Source organism: Carassius auratus, chromosome 20, assembly GCF_003368295.1.
Source record: "Carassius auratus strain Wakin chromosome 20, ASM336829v1, whole genome shotgun sequence".
Classification (NCBI taxonomy): Eukaryota; Metazoa; Chordata; class Actinopteri; order Cypriniformes; family Cyprinidae; genus Carassius; species Carassius auratus.
The window spans coordinates 24,068,189-24,085,297 of NC_039262.1; the positions used below are offsets into that span (position 1 = coordinate 24,068,189).

General features: G+C 40.6%; 1 protein-coding gene across 1 annotated transcript in view; it reads left to right on the forward strand.

The window, feature by feature from the left end:
* The window catches only part of LOC113121248 (B-cell lymphoma/leukemia 11B-like), a 31,094-nt gene extending 17,514 nt beyond the window's left edge, over window positions 1-13,580 (forward strand). The window contains exon 3 of the mRNA XM_026291557.1: window positions 8,961-13,580. Coding sequence (XP_026147342.1) covers window positions 8,961-10,918 — 1,958 coding nt within the window. The 3' untranslated portion in view covers window positions 10,919-13,580. The remainder of the gene's footprint in view (window positions 1-8,960) is intronic.
* The last annotated feature ends 3,529 nt before the right edge of the window (window positions 13,581-17,109 follow it).

The following is a 17,109-nucleotide window of genomic DNA, read 5'->3' on the forward strand; positions in this document are numbered from 1 at the left end:
AATTCCTGTCATTTGCACATGAACTGATCACCACTTAAAAGCTACTACTAAATATTGTAGAAACTTACTTTTCTGTAAAGTTGCTTTGCAATGATTTGTATCGTAAAAAGCGCTATACTAATAAACTTGAATTGAATTAGTGTAGATGCACATTAACACAAAAAAGTATAAAGTGTAAAAAAACTGTATATATTTTAGTATTCGATTGTGAAAATGTAATCTTATATGTATTACTTAAATTAATATGTATTAAAATAGTTATAGGATATCAGTTTTTTAGAGGACAAGTAGACATTACAATACAACGACTAAGTATTGTACTTCTAATGTAGCATACAAATGTTCAAAACATTTATTGTTTTTATATAATGCATTCCATTTAATAAACATTCTGAACACAGCATTAATCTTAAAATGCAGATACTTGGGTCCACACTCAAATATCCAATATAAACCAACTACATTTCAAATAATGGCTTAATGAGTTAAAATAGTTTTCGGACAAATTATCACATTGTGAAACATCATCCAAGCACATTTTTTTGGCATCAATTTGATTTGACACATGCTAATCCTAATCTTGCTTACTATTTACAATAGAATGCATAGTATGCAACCTATTCAACCTAAGCATTCATCTTGCACTACATGCTTTTGATTTGACATCTGAGTTTGCGGTTGCCTGTATGTGTGCCAAGGATTATGGGTACTCCACAATCATCGAGACTAGTGAGAGCGCTGCAGCTTTGGTCCTGCTGAGCGCAACAGAAGTGGAACCCATTCACATGACTGGCATGTGTCACAGATCCAGCACACATAAGGCATCTAAAGAGCTGTTTTACAGGGCCCTGATTGTTTTGGAAGGCGCACTGAGGGCCTGGGGATTTTTACAGTGAGCATTAAATGGGTATAGAAGCCTGGGCCCAGCTGGGGACCATTATAGTACACGTTATCCAAAAAATACCAGGGCAATTATTTCGCATACGGGATAGTTCTCCGTTCTTTTTTGCTTCCCTTGTTCTAGCTTGGTTCGGTAAGCCCCTGATGGTACATAGCGCAACTACACCATTCTGCGGTCAAAATTGACAGCAAATCAGAATTAGCCATGCAATCTGATGAAATGTAAAAGCAGTGGCCAATCAGCACATTCAGGACACAGCTTTTGTGTTTGTGTCTTATTTTTCAGTACAGTCACACTTTAGTCTGGGGTCCAATTCTCACTATTTGCTAACTATGAAGATCTTTTGATTAAACTACTAATTACTACTTATAAATTATTATTAAGGTAGTTGTTAAGTTTAGGTATGGGGTAGGATTAAGAGATCTAAAATATGGTCATGCAGAATAAGGCATTAATATGTGCTTTATAAGCACTAATAAACAGCCAATAGGCTAGTCATATGCAGGCATAATAAGCAACTAGTTAACAGTGAGAATTGGTAACTAAACTAAACTAAATGGTTACCTCCAGTACAAATATCTAAACATTTATTAAAATCGAAATACGTTTACTTTATTAGCAAAATCACTTCAAATATATAGCCTTTTTTTCTGAAAAACTGTGTAAAATTGAGTTTATGCTTAAAAGAATAATAATAATTACAAAAAAATCTGCCAATGGGGTAATAAAAATAAACTTAATTTAAAGGGAAAACAAATTAATTTTTTTTGCCTTCAATGACAGACATTTATTTTCTAATTTTAATAAAGTCGCACTTTGTAGCATTTTTCTGAAAACAAGACTGTCATTTTAATTCTAAAGTAACTGTATCTAAATGTAAATATGTTAAGGTATTTGTACTGGGAAATAAGGTAAAAATGATGAGGAAGAAAAATACTTTCTGCAGTGTAGTCAGATTTACTGCTTGGGCAATTGACATTTGCGGATCAGAACTAAGCAGCCCAGAGCAAAGATGGCACAATTCAAATTGTGCACTTCTGGGACATCCTGCACCAGCCAAACAGAGATTAATGAGTATGTTAATGGTTATGTATCTTGAACTTTGTGTCTTGTACGTGTAAAATTGAAAGGAGTAAAAGGATCTAAAGAAAAACTTTTTCAAAGTAACAACACAAGACTATTTTAATTCCGTCTCATGTCAAGCTATTAGCGTTAACCGCTGCATATACGGCTGGGAGATTTGATTGCGATGACATGGAGCAATGTTTGCTTTGAACTGGTCCCTCGCTGTCCCCTTATTTGTTTTTTTCTCTCCACCCCACTGGCTTTTCCGCGTCTCCCTTCAGCCGTAAGCACCAGTGTCATCCATCAAGTTCCTGCAGCTCTTCTTGAACGCCTTTTCACGCCAGCCAGATCTAAACGCGATGACGCACACTACAAGCTATGATTCAGACTTGTTGCAATGCCACAAAATGCTGTGCTAATACTCTTCCCTCTGTTCTTACCGAGCCAAGAACCATAGCTCTTTCTGACAGAGAAGTCTTTCCAGTTGTTTTTCTCTGTCCTTTCCCATCTGCACTGTAGGACGTCTTCGCTCTGGCAGTATCAGATGATGACAGGGCACTCTAGGTAGGCATGTGTTTTCAGTTAGACGGTTATGCTACCCTTGGCTGGCCTGTTTCTTCATGAGACTGGCAGTGAATGTTCAGGAGGAAGTAGATGGCTGCGGTAGGTGTGTCAGTGTGTATAGAATGGGTATGGTGGAAAAATGCTGCCAGAAATTAGTTTTATTAAGTATTTTTTCTTTTGTTTTAAAGTAAATATATCTAAAGATCTTCAAAGTCAGATAAATGTAGTTTTTAAAAACTACATTTTGCAGGTGAAAAAAAAGCAAGAACAGATGTGAGAAAAACTGTAGAATTATGCAGCAATAATGCTGTGTTGTGCAAAAATGTGTAGACACATCAGAACAAGAGCCTCATCCATTTTGGATCTTCAGTTTTGATTTGTTGCAAAAGTTACAAAGCTCCACCCACACAGAGGTAATCCACGAATCAAGAGGCTTGCTATTGGTCGGCACTGCGAATTTGTGTCAAAGCTCATCAGTCTTCAGGAAATCCGCATAGGGAGTCAAGTGAAATTATTCATCATGCTGAGTCACATTGAAATGACTGGATTTTTCTCACATGATTTTTGCCAAGCCTCATCAGGCCTTGCCGAATACTTGCTTTATCTCTTCTACAATGGCATTGATTATATTTCTACTATGGAATCGATAGCTGAAAATTTTAGCTTACATCCACACCACTAGGTGTCAGTATAAGTCTCAGAGGACTGTCATATCAGCCAATGCAACATAAAAAAATGCAAGTGGTTTCCTAATACATAAAATAATGCAAATTTGCTTTAAAATGATGCTTACGTGTTTTCCTGGAAAGCAAGACCAAAATAGTGATTAGGGAATTTTCTTTTTCTTTTCTTTACAGTGCAGGTCCAGAGAATTCAAGGAACTGCTGAGTGGATTTTGTGTGTTAGGATGAATTCATACCGGGACCTCTGTGTTTTCTCTATTTATTTGTGACAGTGGCTGAGAAAATATGTTTATTTGTTTGTTTGGGTGGGTTAGGGTCAATGTGGGCGTGACTGTGTAAGTGTCTTTTGTGTGTAAGTGCATCAGTTTGCTTGTGTGCGTGTGTGTGTGTGCAGTGAGAGCGCAGTTGCTTCTCTTCCAGAGGCAGTTTGTGATGTCCCTCCTCTGAGTTCCTGCAGATGGAGACAGATTGGAACGGTTACTGCACCAGGCCTGCTTTCACTTAGACAGGAGACAGCCGTGTGTATGTATGTGTGTGTGCCTGCCATAACCACTATTCCTGCCACTATCCTCTGTGGCTTCTTTACACACACAGTTTTTCCACTGTAGAATGGGAGTCTTTTCATACACAGCTGTCTGTCCTCATTATAGCCAGGAATCACAGATAACTGTCATCCACCAGAGCTGTGAACTACGAGAGGATTATGGGTAAAAAAAGGACTATATAGAAAAAGTGATAACGGTAATTATTAGTTTAGTTTATGGTATTGTTGCTGCTGTTCACACTAAGCACATGGTTCAGGGTTATAAAGTTTGGTTTCTTGTTAAGACAACAGTTTGCACTACAAAAATCATTTTCTCTATCTGTGTTTTTGTTAATACTGTTCAAATAGGATAAATTTAATTCAGAATCAAAATCGTGTAAGTTAATATCCTGTTTCCATGGAATATGACCTTGCTTAGTTCACTTAAAAAATTTTTTGAGTATGAACATTAAAACTGTTTTTTAATCAATTTACATGTAACATATATTATCAAAAAACAACCCCAATTTAATTAAATTACATTAAATTAAATATTTTATTTATGTTGATTTTAGAACTATTACATAGTTTTTCTTGAAAACAAGAAAAAAAAAACATTATACAAAATACACACACACACACACACACACACTTCACTGCAGTCTCTGGGATTTAACATGAAAATATCAGACTCCCTTCAGGAAACTGGTAAGGTAGTTTTGGCCCCAGTATGTGGTCTGGCTTTTCACTCATCATCTTCCCTTCCAAAATCATTTATTTCATTGTCATAATCATTTATCAAAGACAATTCAATTCAAAGAGTCTGTTAAGGCTCACAGCTCAATCGACGATGATCTATCATAAGGACTGAGATAAATCCAGACAGACAGACAGAAAGAAACAGTAAAGGAAGGATATTCAGTCAACCATCTGTAAAATTTAAAGCTGAATGATGTCATTTGTAGGTGTTCGGATTCTTTAATCTTAATGTACAGCGGCAGCTGTGAACAAACCAGTTTTATGTTGATTTCACTGAGAAGTGTAAAAAGCTGTAAACTTTGGCTATATCAAAACATGTTTGGTTTGACCATCCTGTCCAACAGTGATTCAACCAATGGCATGAGTTTAGGGCAGGGCTATCTGTCTAACAGTTCAGTGTGATTATTTTTGCATTTCTTTTTGGTACCTCTAGTGACATAGAAATAGCTATTTACTTAAATAGACTTCAAAGAATCAGCAATAGTTCAAAAGTTTGTTAAACAATAACACATTTCTATGGTACTCTTCCAATAGCAGTGCATAGATATGGTTTAGCTCCCTCCCTCACACACAAACAAACGCTCACATCCAAATCACATCACCGATCCTCTAGAGTGTGTTGGTGGCACAGACAGCAGAGTTGCTCTACACAGAATGCTGCACCTCTGTATTTCTCATTAGCATAGTGGCCTGGCCCCCTGATTAGCCACGATCATCACAAACAAGACATCAGTGATGCGAGGTGAGGCCCCACAAGCCCCTGGGAGCACTAGATCACAGGCATGCTAATGAGGGCCCGCGTTACTGCGTTGTGAGGTGTCAGCCAGGCTTGTGACAGGTGCACAGAGGGGACGTTTGGTGGGGTGGAGGGTCCGGAGGGAAGTGAAGGCGTGTCGTAGTCCCCATGGCGTCCCCCGATCCTTTGTTCTTTATGCAAATTCATAGCTGTGATTTTCGACAGCTAGGAATGTAGCGGGTTCGAGGGGCAGAGCTGTTAGGGCACCAGGCCTGAGTTGTACACACACACACACATGAATATGTTGTTTCACTGCTATTTTATAATTTTGACATTTGACATTTGAATGTGCATATAATTCCTTGCACTGTGTTATTATCTTGCACAAGTGTTGATTATACCCTGCATCGTCGTACAACTTTTATGTAATTACAAGCGCTCATATATCCCTGCTTCGACATCATCATACAAGTTGCATGCATTCACAAATGCACTTTGCGATATGATTACCAAATGCTTAGACCACACAAATATATGCCTTTGCATTATAACACTAGTTTCACACATTTGCATAAACTCATTTGTTTTGTATAGTGACATCATCAGACAAGTTGCACAGATGCACTTTTTTTTGCAATATAACTAGTAAAACTCATATGCAAATGCATGCAACCCAACATGTTGTACACATTTGCACGCAAATAGATGCCCTTGCCAATCAAACAGACTGCAAACATTCGCACATGCACTTTTCTTTGCGATACGATTACTAAATGGGTTTCACTCATTCGCACATGCTTATGTCATCAGACAAGTTGCTTGCATTCGCACATGCACATATCTATGTGATAAGTTTACCAAACATTTGCACACACATAAATGCCTTTTCGTTGTCATACAGGTTTTTATACATTTGCATGTTCATATGTCAAATCATGTTCAAAAAGTTGCAAACACACTTGTCTTTGCGATATGATTACCAAACATATTGCACGCATTTGCACACGCATAGATGCCTTTTCGTTATTATACATTTTATTTATTTGCAAACACTCATATTATGACACGAGTCTTCGCGATGTGGCATTATCAAATACATTGCACACATTCATACATGCACGTCATTGCGATGTTACCATCAAAAGAGTTGCACGCATTTGCACACACATTTTTTTTGCATTTTAACATCATAAAAGGAGTTTCACACTTTTGCACACATGCATATATTTCCATTGTGGCATTATCAAACCAGCTTCGTGCATTTGCACATGCTCATATGTCCTTGTGTTGTATCAAACGAGCTGCACATCATCGCACACACATATGTCCTTGCATCGTGACAACATCAAACGAGTTTCACGCGTTCGCATATCATCGCATGACTATTCCATAAGTCCAGCCTCAGTAAGTGATTGGTTCATGCTCGGGTAATGCTGGAGACAGCAGTAGCTAACGCTAATGTCGTTTCCCTTGTGAAACAGCAGTGCCCACAAGTCTGCCAGATTTGTTAGCAGATAATTAAAAAACACCCTCCAGCCCCTCCTCCTCACTCCTCTGTCACTGCATTCATGCTCTTAAAAGGAAATTAATTGCCACAAAATGTTGAAATCAACATATCTAAGCCCAGGTTGGAGGTCCCCAAGGATGGACTAATCGGCCGTGAGGTTTTGTAATACTAAACCCGAGAGAGTGGATAAGTTTAGTGTAAGACCCCCTCTGTGTGCACATGCTCATGTGTCATTAATCACATATCCTATACACACACACACACACACACACACTTACAAAGACATGCACATACACAGCCCACCACTGTTTAAAACGAGGACACTGCTGCAGAGTTGTTAGCACCAGGCACACCGACAGCCAGCTCTGTAATGTAACAGCCACAACTCAATTTAGCTGTTTAACCTGTAATCCTGGCAATATTTATTGAAGTGCAAGAGGGAAGAAAATTGGGCTATTAGGCTCTTGCAATTGAATACATCGAGAGGAGAAAAGACACTCGGTTAACTGGCAGTTGACCTCTGCGGCCCGCAGCGAACAGTTTCATGAACATGGACCGCTGTAATTACTGCAAATTGAATCACAGAGCGAACAGCGATGATTCCGTAATGAGCACTTTTATTGGCTGGAGCTCTTTGCTGTGACATGGTCCTCCCAGGCCTCTGTAGTACGGCACACACACACAGTAGGACCCAATGGACCATGATCAGATGGAGATTTGTGTTCCTGAGGTGCCTGATGGGTAATTTCACACCATCGTGCCACACAAGCTGCTGTCACAAGACATGGATCTCTGATGGGTCATTAGCATATCGTAACTTATTCACTATGGTTTTCTCTCCCTCGTTCTGGCTTGTTTGGAAAGTTGATGAAATTTGTCTTTGTTCGTCATTAAGTCTGCCTGTCTGTCAGCTGACACGGTTCCTTAGTAACATATGGTGTTTTTATGTGATGTGATAGGATGCAAATTGCAATAGCTCAAGCACACCATTATATCGGGGGAAGAGTGCGAGCGCACACACCAAATGCATATATTTGTGAATGCACAAATGCACTATTGGACACTTTTTGTCCATCCCACATTATGAGTCCTTTACAGCCATCAGAGGGATATGGGATATTAATGAGGCTTTTCTGGAACTAGAGTTGGGCGCAGAATATGTCCATTGTTGATTTTATCCAGACTTGGGCTCCTGTCCAGGGCCTGAAAATGAAATGAACAGTCTGTGTGTATTTTAGTATCTAATCTCTGCCACCTCTTTTTTCATGTGCCCTCAGTTTCTCTCTCTGTTACTCTCGTAGCATCCAAAAACCCTCCCGCCAGGTGTCCATTTAAAGGCCGGCCAAACCAACCACAGACTTTGGACCTGTTCCACTTTCAGTGTCTTCCACTTTTCTCTTTACTGCATTAGTGAGGTGTTTATTAAGCAACTATGTAGTACAATATATATATATATATTTGTGAAAGTATTTTTTCATTGATGTGAAGTCAAGCACATAACTGCAATTTGCAAAGTGCATTTCACTAAAAATATCACATCACACAAACGTCACTTTGTCAGTAGCTAACTGTGCACCTGACAATATCAACATGTCAACACGATTCCCTTTCATTTTCTTTCTTTCTTAATCTTCTCTTTCTCTTTCTTTATCCACAGAATTATCTCCATATGGAAATAGTGAAGGGTGGGGGTGTCGGGGTGGTGAATGGGGAGTTCTATATTAACGCTTGGCTGACATTAGCATTAGCACAATGCATTGTAGCCTGTGGGCGCTACCTGCCATCTGTATTAGGCACCAACCCTCAGGGATCGTCCCTGTTCTCACTAACCCCCTAGTGTGACTCAGATTCTGGGTGAGTCACATACAGGCAGATCCTCTTTGACACAGCTTTAGAGAGCAGCCGGCCTTGCCGCACAGTAGATAACCCGCCAGGCTATCAGAGAGCTCTTGTCTCCCCTCTTAGGGTGATGTAATTTTCATTCAATCTTATAAAATGGCTGTCGCCGCACTGCAATGAGATGTCTTTCATATGTTGGCTGTTTAATTTTTAAACATAAATGAGGACTCAGCTTTGATTACTTTCAAAGCCATCACTGAGAAAAAGCAGATGCGCTAATTACGCAAAATAAAGTGTGCTATCTCAACCTCCCCTCGCACCAAATCAGTTAATAGCTAATATTTATTTATTAATTCCATCCAACCTTGTTTTGTGTCTTCCAGGAAAAGATGAGCCCTCCAGTTACATCTGCACCACTTGCAAGCAACCCTTTACCAGTGCATGGTTCCTGCTGCAGCATGCACAGAACACCCATGGGATACGCATCTACCTGGACACCCACCCTACTAGCTGTTCGCTTACCCCTCGCATGGCCCTTCCTCCACCACTGGGGGCTGACACTTTGCCCCGTTCCCCTCTAGCCAGCTTTCTGGGCGATGGCAGCAACCCTTTCCAGCTGTTGCGTATGGGTGCCCCACTGCTACGAGATCCTCCACCACCCGGGTACATTGACACCCGATTGCCATCCACTCCACCCTTTGTAAGCCCTCCACCACCCCGACATCCTCTGGAACGCCTTGGCCCTGAGGAGATGGGTCTCCTGTCTCAGCATCCAAGTGCTTTTGAGCGGGTGATGCGGCTGACACCCATGGGCATTGAACCATCCATGGGCTTCTCTCAGCGTCTTCGTGAATTGGCGGGCAACAACAACAATGGTGGTCCCACTCCTCCTCTTTCACCTAACCGTGTGCCCCCCATGCATCGGCTTCTCAGCCCCACTCTGTTCCAGCCTGGCTCCAAACCTCTACCTTTTCTAACCACACCCTCACAGCCGCCATCAGTTCCATCCAGAGTCAATTCTTCACCACCACTAAATCAGGTCATCAAAGCCAAGTCCTGTGAGTTTTGTGGCAAGACTTTCAAGTTCCAAAGCAACTTGATTGTGCACAGACGTAGCCACACTGGTGAAAGACCCTATAAATGTCATCTCTGTGACCATGCCTGTTCGCAGGCCAGCAAGCTAAAGCGCCACATGAAGACACACATGCACAAATCAGGCTCCATGGGGAGTTCACCTGAACAGGGGGGGCAAGACTCAGCTGGAGAGGGGCTTAAGAACAGTGAGGAAAATGGCACGAGGGAGGGATTGGATCATGAGGAGGATGAAGAAGAAGAAGAGGAGGAGGAGGAAGAGGAGGAGGAAGAAGAGGAACAACAGCAAAATGGAAGCAGGCCTGAATCCAACCTGAGCATGGACTCGGAGTTGAGCAGAAACCGAGAGAATGGCCCAAGACCCTCCCCAGAGGAGAAACCTCTGTCCACTGACAGAGTGACAGAAAGCCAATTCAACAACCTCGACAATCACTTGAGACTGCCACCGGGCAGCAGGTCACGTGAGGAGATGGACACAGATTCGGCATCCAGAGAGACTGATAGAATCAGGGGGCCTATGGTGAATGGCAGAGGCTGTGGCCCGGAGGATCCCATCTCAGCATTGTTCCACCGGAAGCCAATGCCTATATCCAGCTCCAGCCTCACTGGGTCTTCTGCCAAGAGGATCAAAATAGAGAAGGATGCGGAGCTGCCACAGGTTCCCATCATATCCCCTGAAAATGTGTATTCTCATTTGCTTGCTGGTTATGCTGCATCCCGCCACTTCATAAGGGAGCCCTTCCTGGGCTTCAACGATTCCAGGCAGTCACCTTTTGGCACTTCTTCCGAGCACTCTTCATCGGAGACAGGCAGCCTGCGCTTCTCCACCCCTCCAGGTGAAATTCTGGAAGGCGGTGGGATGTCGGGTCGAAGTGGTAGTAGTACACCTCACCTACAGCTGCGGGGCCCTGGGCCAGGGAGACCCCCCTCTAAGGAAAGTCGACGGAGTGACACCTGTGAGTACTGTGGTAAGGTGTTCAAGAACTGCAGTAATCTGACCGTGCATCGGCGCAGCCACACAGGTGAGAGGCCTTACAAGTGTGACCTGTGCAGCTACGCTTGTGCCCAGAGCAGCAAGCTTACCCGGCACATGAAGACCCACGGGCAGTTTGGCAAAGAGGTGTATCGCTGCGATATTTGCCACATGCCCTTCAGCGTGTACAGCACCCTGGAAAAACACATGAAGAAGTGGCATGGAGAGCATTTGCTGACCAATGAGGTCAAACTTGAGCAGGCTGACAAAGTTTGAGACCACTTACCAATGCACTGCATTATGGGTTTTAGCTGGATAGTCTTTTTCTTGACTATATATTTTTTGGAGTGATTAATTTTTTTTTTTTTTTTTTTTTTTTTTTGTGAAAACAAACTGCCACCTGAGAAACCATTACACAGGGAAATGTTAGTCTGCGGTTCTAAAACCCTTCTTGCATATCCCAGCAACTAACAGAGGAGTAGTCCATTAGGAATTCATGGAGCCTTTCTACTGTGCAATAATTTCTGTATTTATTGGATTATTTGTAATGATACATGGCATGTGCAGGTACATTATCGATGGGTTTCTAATGCATTCAGATCCTGAAATTATATTTCTACACCCCATCTTATATTATGACAAATACTGAGATTTTGGCATTCAGCCAGTTTTGTGTTATAAACTAGATTCCTCAAAGGAAACAAATGGGTAATTTCTAAAAGAAGAGGTCAGCTTCTAAAAATCTGAGAAAGTTTTCATGCTATTGTTGCTGTAATTGGCCCCACTCATCATGGGTTATATTCAGTAGAGAGATGTAAAGCACTGAATGTCACTTTGACAATAAAATATTCAACAATTTTTAAGGGGCAAAAAACCCAGTGATGTTTAAAGGCAGCTGATAGGCAGTTTGACTGCATCTGAATGATTTTCTGTTGACAACCTTTGAAATGAATGAGATGAAATGAAATGAAAGTTCATCACCCATGACATTTCTGAGAATGATAACGTGAAAATGACAACAGAAATGACTATATTTCCTCTACGTCATTATGCTTCCGTATATAAACAGTGTTGAGGCCACCAGTGTTGCATTACCAACATATTTTTTTTCAAAAGGCTGATATTTTTCAAAGCCCAGATTTTATTTTAAAGATCAAAATGTATACATTCACTTAAATTAACATCCATGCCATTTTTTCCCAACTTCATCTATCCCTTAATTCTATTTGATTGCTTTCCAAACCTCCTACAAGGTCAAATCCTTTCATATGTTAATGGTATTATAATATGTTTATTGTTTAGTCTTGACTAATTCAACCTGGATTCACTTGTTAAGGGAAGCTATAAGCTTGTTACATATTAAATTGTGATCATAGGCTCATATGGAGGATTTTTTGATGCTGCATTCCTATTAAATTATTTAAGGCATGTGTTCGTAAACAAATCAATCTATCATGGAATCAAAAATGAATTAGCATCTATTTTGACACCAATAAATAGCACAGGTGCTCACCTGTAGAAATCATTTGAGTAAACACACAATCACACACACACACACACACACACACAGGCTATTAAGCTGTAGCAGCATTATACGCACCATCCTGTGCGTTGTTGAAACCGCAATCACTGAATTGTCTTTGGGCTCTCTAGAAGCCCTGGGTGACTGCCTGTCCTCGAAAGGATCCTAGGATTAAATGATTTCCTCATTACCACCTCTGTTCCTACTCACTGAATCGCCTCCACCTGTCTCCTTTCATACATCATCAGCTCACATTTACATCACAGTCCTCGCCTCCATCTCACATGCACCACTGTTCTCTATCCGTGTATTCACTATTTACAACATCCTGCCGTTTATATTCATGGCTTTTTACAGTTTACATTTTATTTCTGACTTGAATAGAAAGTTGCATTTAAGCTACGGCTGCACATGTTGCCCGCTTGAAATCAGTCAGCTGGGAAAATCATAAAGAAATGTACAGCACAACGATGAGAACCATTTTTAAATACGGATGTGTAGTTTGTCACCTACTTTGCAGATACTTAGCAAACCTCTCTTTGCGTAAATGACAGGAAGTGGCCATAACTTGAAAGAAAATCAGGAGGAAATGTGTTGTAGTCAAGAAAGCATGTCGAATTTAAGTGCTACCAATGGCTTTCGGAGACAGACTAAACCAGACAACACGGACGTGCCTCAAATGAATATTCAGCCTTTATCTTCTGATCTAGTTCAAACTACTGCTATACAGCGGACACAAACAATCCATGAACAAATGATCATAATCAGTATCATTTAAATTCATTAAGAGGGATCCAATCAAATAAAGTCATCAAGGATGAATATTCATTTATTTGGGAAATGTAAAGCGTGCTTAATTTTTAAGGGAAAGTTTTAACGCACATATTTGTTTGAGAAATTACTAAGCCATTTCTTTACTGATTTATTTAGATGAACTAGAGAATTATTGACAGTGGAGGTAAAACAAATAATTGGAATGAAAAAAAATATGACACTGTCTTTAAATGATGTTTACAGTGTTAAAGTATAAGGATACTGAGCTCTTCTGTATATGTGTTTTAAATGAGACAAATGTTTTGTCCTCTGTTTTTCTACAATATTGAATATCATAGCAGGGTTTTCTCCTTTTCCCTTTGTTTTTTTCCCCTCCCCTCCCCTCCTTTTTTTTATTTTTTTATTTTTTTTGGTGCAGGTATTTCCGTAAACTTCTATGGATATATGCGCGTGTTTGTTTTGTTTACTGTTAAATTCTCAATGTATTTGTAATTTCAGTGGCATTTTATGAAATGATGCAAAAAAAAAAAAAAATCTTTATATTTTGCAGTCCATTATGAAATCGTGAGTCTATTCAAATGTTTTGTCACTATATCTGTTCATAATTTTGGTAATTCCATCCACAGGAGGATGTAAAAAAAATTAAAAAAAATAAAAATGCTCTTTTGTGAATTATTACATCCATGTCAATCTTTTGTTTGTGTTATTTGGTTGCACTTAGAATGAAAGTCATAAAAGTCACGTTAGTACTAAATCATACATTACCATTAGATAGTCTTTTACAATCAGCAAACACTTTTTTATTATTAAGTATAAATACATATCTACTTTTCCATTATAATCCACTTAAACGTGCAAGTTAAGCTGCTTTTTGATTTGCAGTTGACCTATGACCCCAGCACTTCACTAATGTGTACAACCTCCGTCTTCAACTGCACCTGCCCGTCCTCCTCTTGGTTTAAGTGCAGAGCACATGAAATCTTGTCTGACCTCTATTGACCTCTCGCATCTTGCCTCATCCCGTCTTGTTTTTTGTTAGGCAGGTGGGTCTTTTGTAGCTCCAACAATGTTTCATGTTGGGGAGGGGAAGCACTTAAAAAACCTATTCATCGTGCATTTACACATGGCCAGTCAGAGCATAGAGGTTTTCTTGAATAAGCCACTCACGTAGGCTAGACCCACAGGCTAAAAGCAGTCTGACCTAGAGATATTGTAAACAAACAATTGCTCTGTAGCTCATATTCATCCTGTGTTGTTTTGTTCGGCCTTCATGTTTAAGAAACATGTAGTGAATGTCCCTTTAAAGAAGGAGGGGTGAATATGGTTACAATGGAGCCGGACATCTGGGAGACATCTTCTGCCCGCAAACGTCCCCAGCAGCTTAAGAAGTCAGATTCCCAGAGCCTCATTCATGGCACCAGCTTCCCCTCGAGGTCTCACTTTTTTTCACACTCTAATTACGACCAGCCACACCACGTCCCCACATAAGCTGGTGTCGTAGTTCAGATATGGTGCGCCTTTTAAGGTCCCTTTTGGGCGTTTGTAATGGCAGGTCCCACTGCGCCTGTCCTCTCTGTGCCATGGGAAGAGACATATCTCTCTATGGTGGTGAAGTAGCCCCTTATTTGTCTGGCCAAAACGACTAGGATCCAAATAGGTTGCACACAGAGAGAGTGGCAGGCAAATGAGGGGTCTGAATGAAGCGCGGTCGCAACAAACGGGGTGTCAGTAGGGGTTGCGGCTCACGCCTTGACCATGCCTCGTGACCGCAAAGTCCTAGGTTTCCACCGGATGACAGGGAGTCTTCCCAGCAGTCCCCTGCTCTATATATCCAGTAAGTCATCTCCCTTCCCCTGACCACTGCCCAATCAAACTGCATCCAGTGAGCAGGGACGAGCCCATGAGGCAGACAAGACGGCAACCAGGGAAAATCTGCTCCAGCTGGCTTGCCATGGGAATGAGAGGGTATGGATAAGATTTTTTTTATATATATAAAACAGAGATGCAGCGATGTGTGGTTGCGCTGTGGCTATTCAGCAGCTGTGGGTTCTGAAGATCTGCCTGCAGGAGAGATATGACCTAAAGGAACAAAGAGTTTGCGGCATTAAAGACCATATATACGAACTTCCTGTCCTAGTTTAAGATGTCACCCATGCCACTGAGTCACTATCATATCATTGATATCTTTCTTATTATTTATATGACTCAGGTCTGTGCTGAATCTATACCAGCGAATTTGCACAGAGCAAATTTATATCAGTTACCACACACTCCCTTGTGTGTTTATGTATTAAATATTTTGGCTAGCATGCAGAATCATTTGCAGCTACCAATAAAAGTGTACGCCCTTCAAAACGATTCTTTTTTGGCATCTATGTAGAACCTTTCAACATCCATGCAATTTGCTCAAAAAGGAACTTCAGATTGTTCAAATGTGAGCTCAGGCCCATGGGAAATGTGTCACTCTGCCTAAATGTCTGAAAAAAAAAAAGTATGTATACATGCATGGGTTTTTACTGCAGTTTCCACTTGAAATAAACACTAGAGGCAGAAAAACAGCAATAACTTTTATTCATTTTCACACAAATTATGTATAGGCAAATGATCAATAAATAAAGACTTATTTTTGTGTGGTTCCTATCATAATGTCATGATCTAAAAAAAAGACTTTTGACAGTGATTTTACATGGAAAAAACCATGACATCGCTTATAACGCACCTGAAAAATGCAGTAAAATGTACCTAAAGCAATGTATTTTAGGTTGTTTTCAATGATTTCTGAGTTTTGTAAATATTCTTCATACTAAGAACTGTTGACTGAAGGTTTCTTTGGGGAAGCCCAAATGGCTCTTCTATAGCATCACTGCAAAAAATCCCCTTTTTGAATATTTATTTTTTTATAAGTGTAGCATTTTTAGCTCCCTTCACCACATCTGACCATATAGACACATTCTGCAGAATTTTGACCTCAGTTATTGCAGAGAACATGAAAGTGGGCAGATATAACTCAAAAGATGTGTAGGAGAAGCTGAAGCATGCTTGCTACAAGCTGCTAATTTGAAGTACTTCAACTACTGACCTTTTTCTACTCAAATTCTCAACACCTTTGATAAAGTAGCACACTTCAAAGTGTCATTTCAACAGTAAAGTTATTTTGAGAAGGAGGTTAAAATATCCTGCACACAAAAACAGTGATGCAGCATGTTTTTGTGCTAAACTGCTGACGTTGCTACTAGTGAGCTATTTCCCAGCAGTAACTAAATGTATTCTTTTAAAATGGTCAACAACCATTGTTTTGTTTAGTTGCTAAGCTTGTGAGACGCACGTCACCCAAGAAAAGGGGGTGAGGGTGTGAAACTATGTTGTTTCAGTCACCATTGTATTCAATGGCATGCTGACACCCATTCTGCACAGTCCGATATTAATTTTCCCCTGCAGAACAATTCCATTTGTATAAATGAAATATGAGCTCAGGTCATGCTGATACAAGCTCTGGAGATACTTGATGACACATTGGAATGGGGGAAACAGTGAAGCGTAGCCTGTGTATAATGAAAAACCACACCTACGGTCTGAATAATTGCCACCGCTCTCTCCAAGTTGCAGTCATTGGGATTCTTGTAGTCAGACCTCCCTGGAGCACTCAAACAGAGGTGAATTACTGAACTATTTAGACTATTTGGGATGGGGGGGGGGGGTCTTGTCCCAGCAAAATATGAAATCTTCTCATTTGATTTGGACTGTAATTATGTCGTAAAAGCAAACTGGCTGTGAAACTGCGGCCCCGCCAGTCGAATTTGCTTTCATCAAGTGCAGACTGGCTTAATTACAGAGTACAAGATCAGCCATCTTTCAGTGCACAAGCCTCGTCTGTTGTTTCATTTTCAGAGCCGTATCGTTCCTCTGTTCGAAGCTAATCACGGCGGCTCGAGAGGAATTTTGACACGAAGAGCAAAGGCGATCTCCTGTCTTGAACTTTCAAGGTTGGATAAACTTCTAGCCTCCTTTGTCTTTAAATGGTCAGGTATTCTCAGTCATAGCGCATTTCAATAGAAGGAAAATACAGTGTGTAAAATGGGTCAGATATGCCATAAATCAATGTCAAAGCTGCATGTGTATAAGTGTCTTTTTATTTCAAGGTTAAAATATACGGAAAAAAGACACACACACA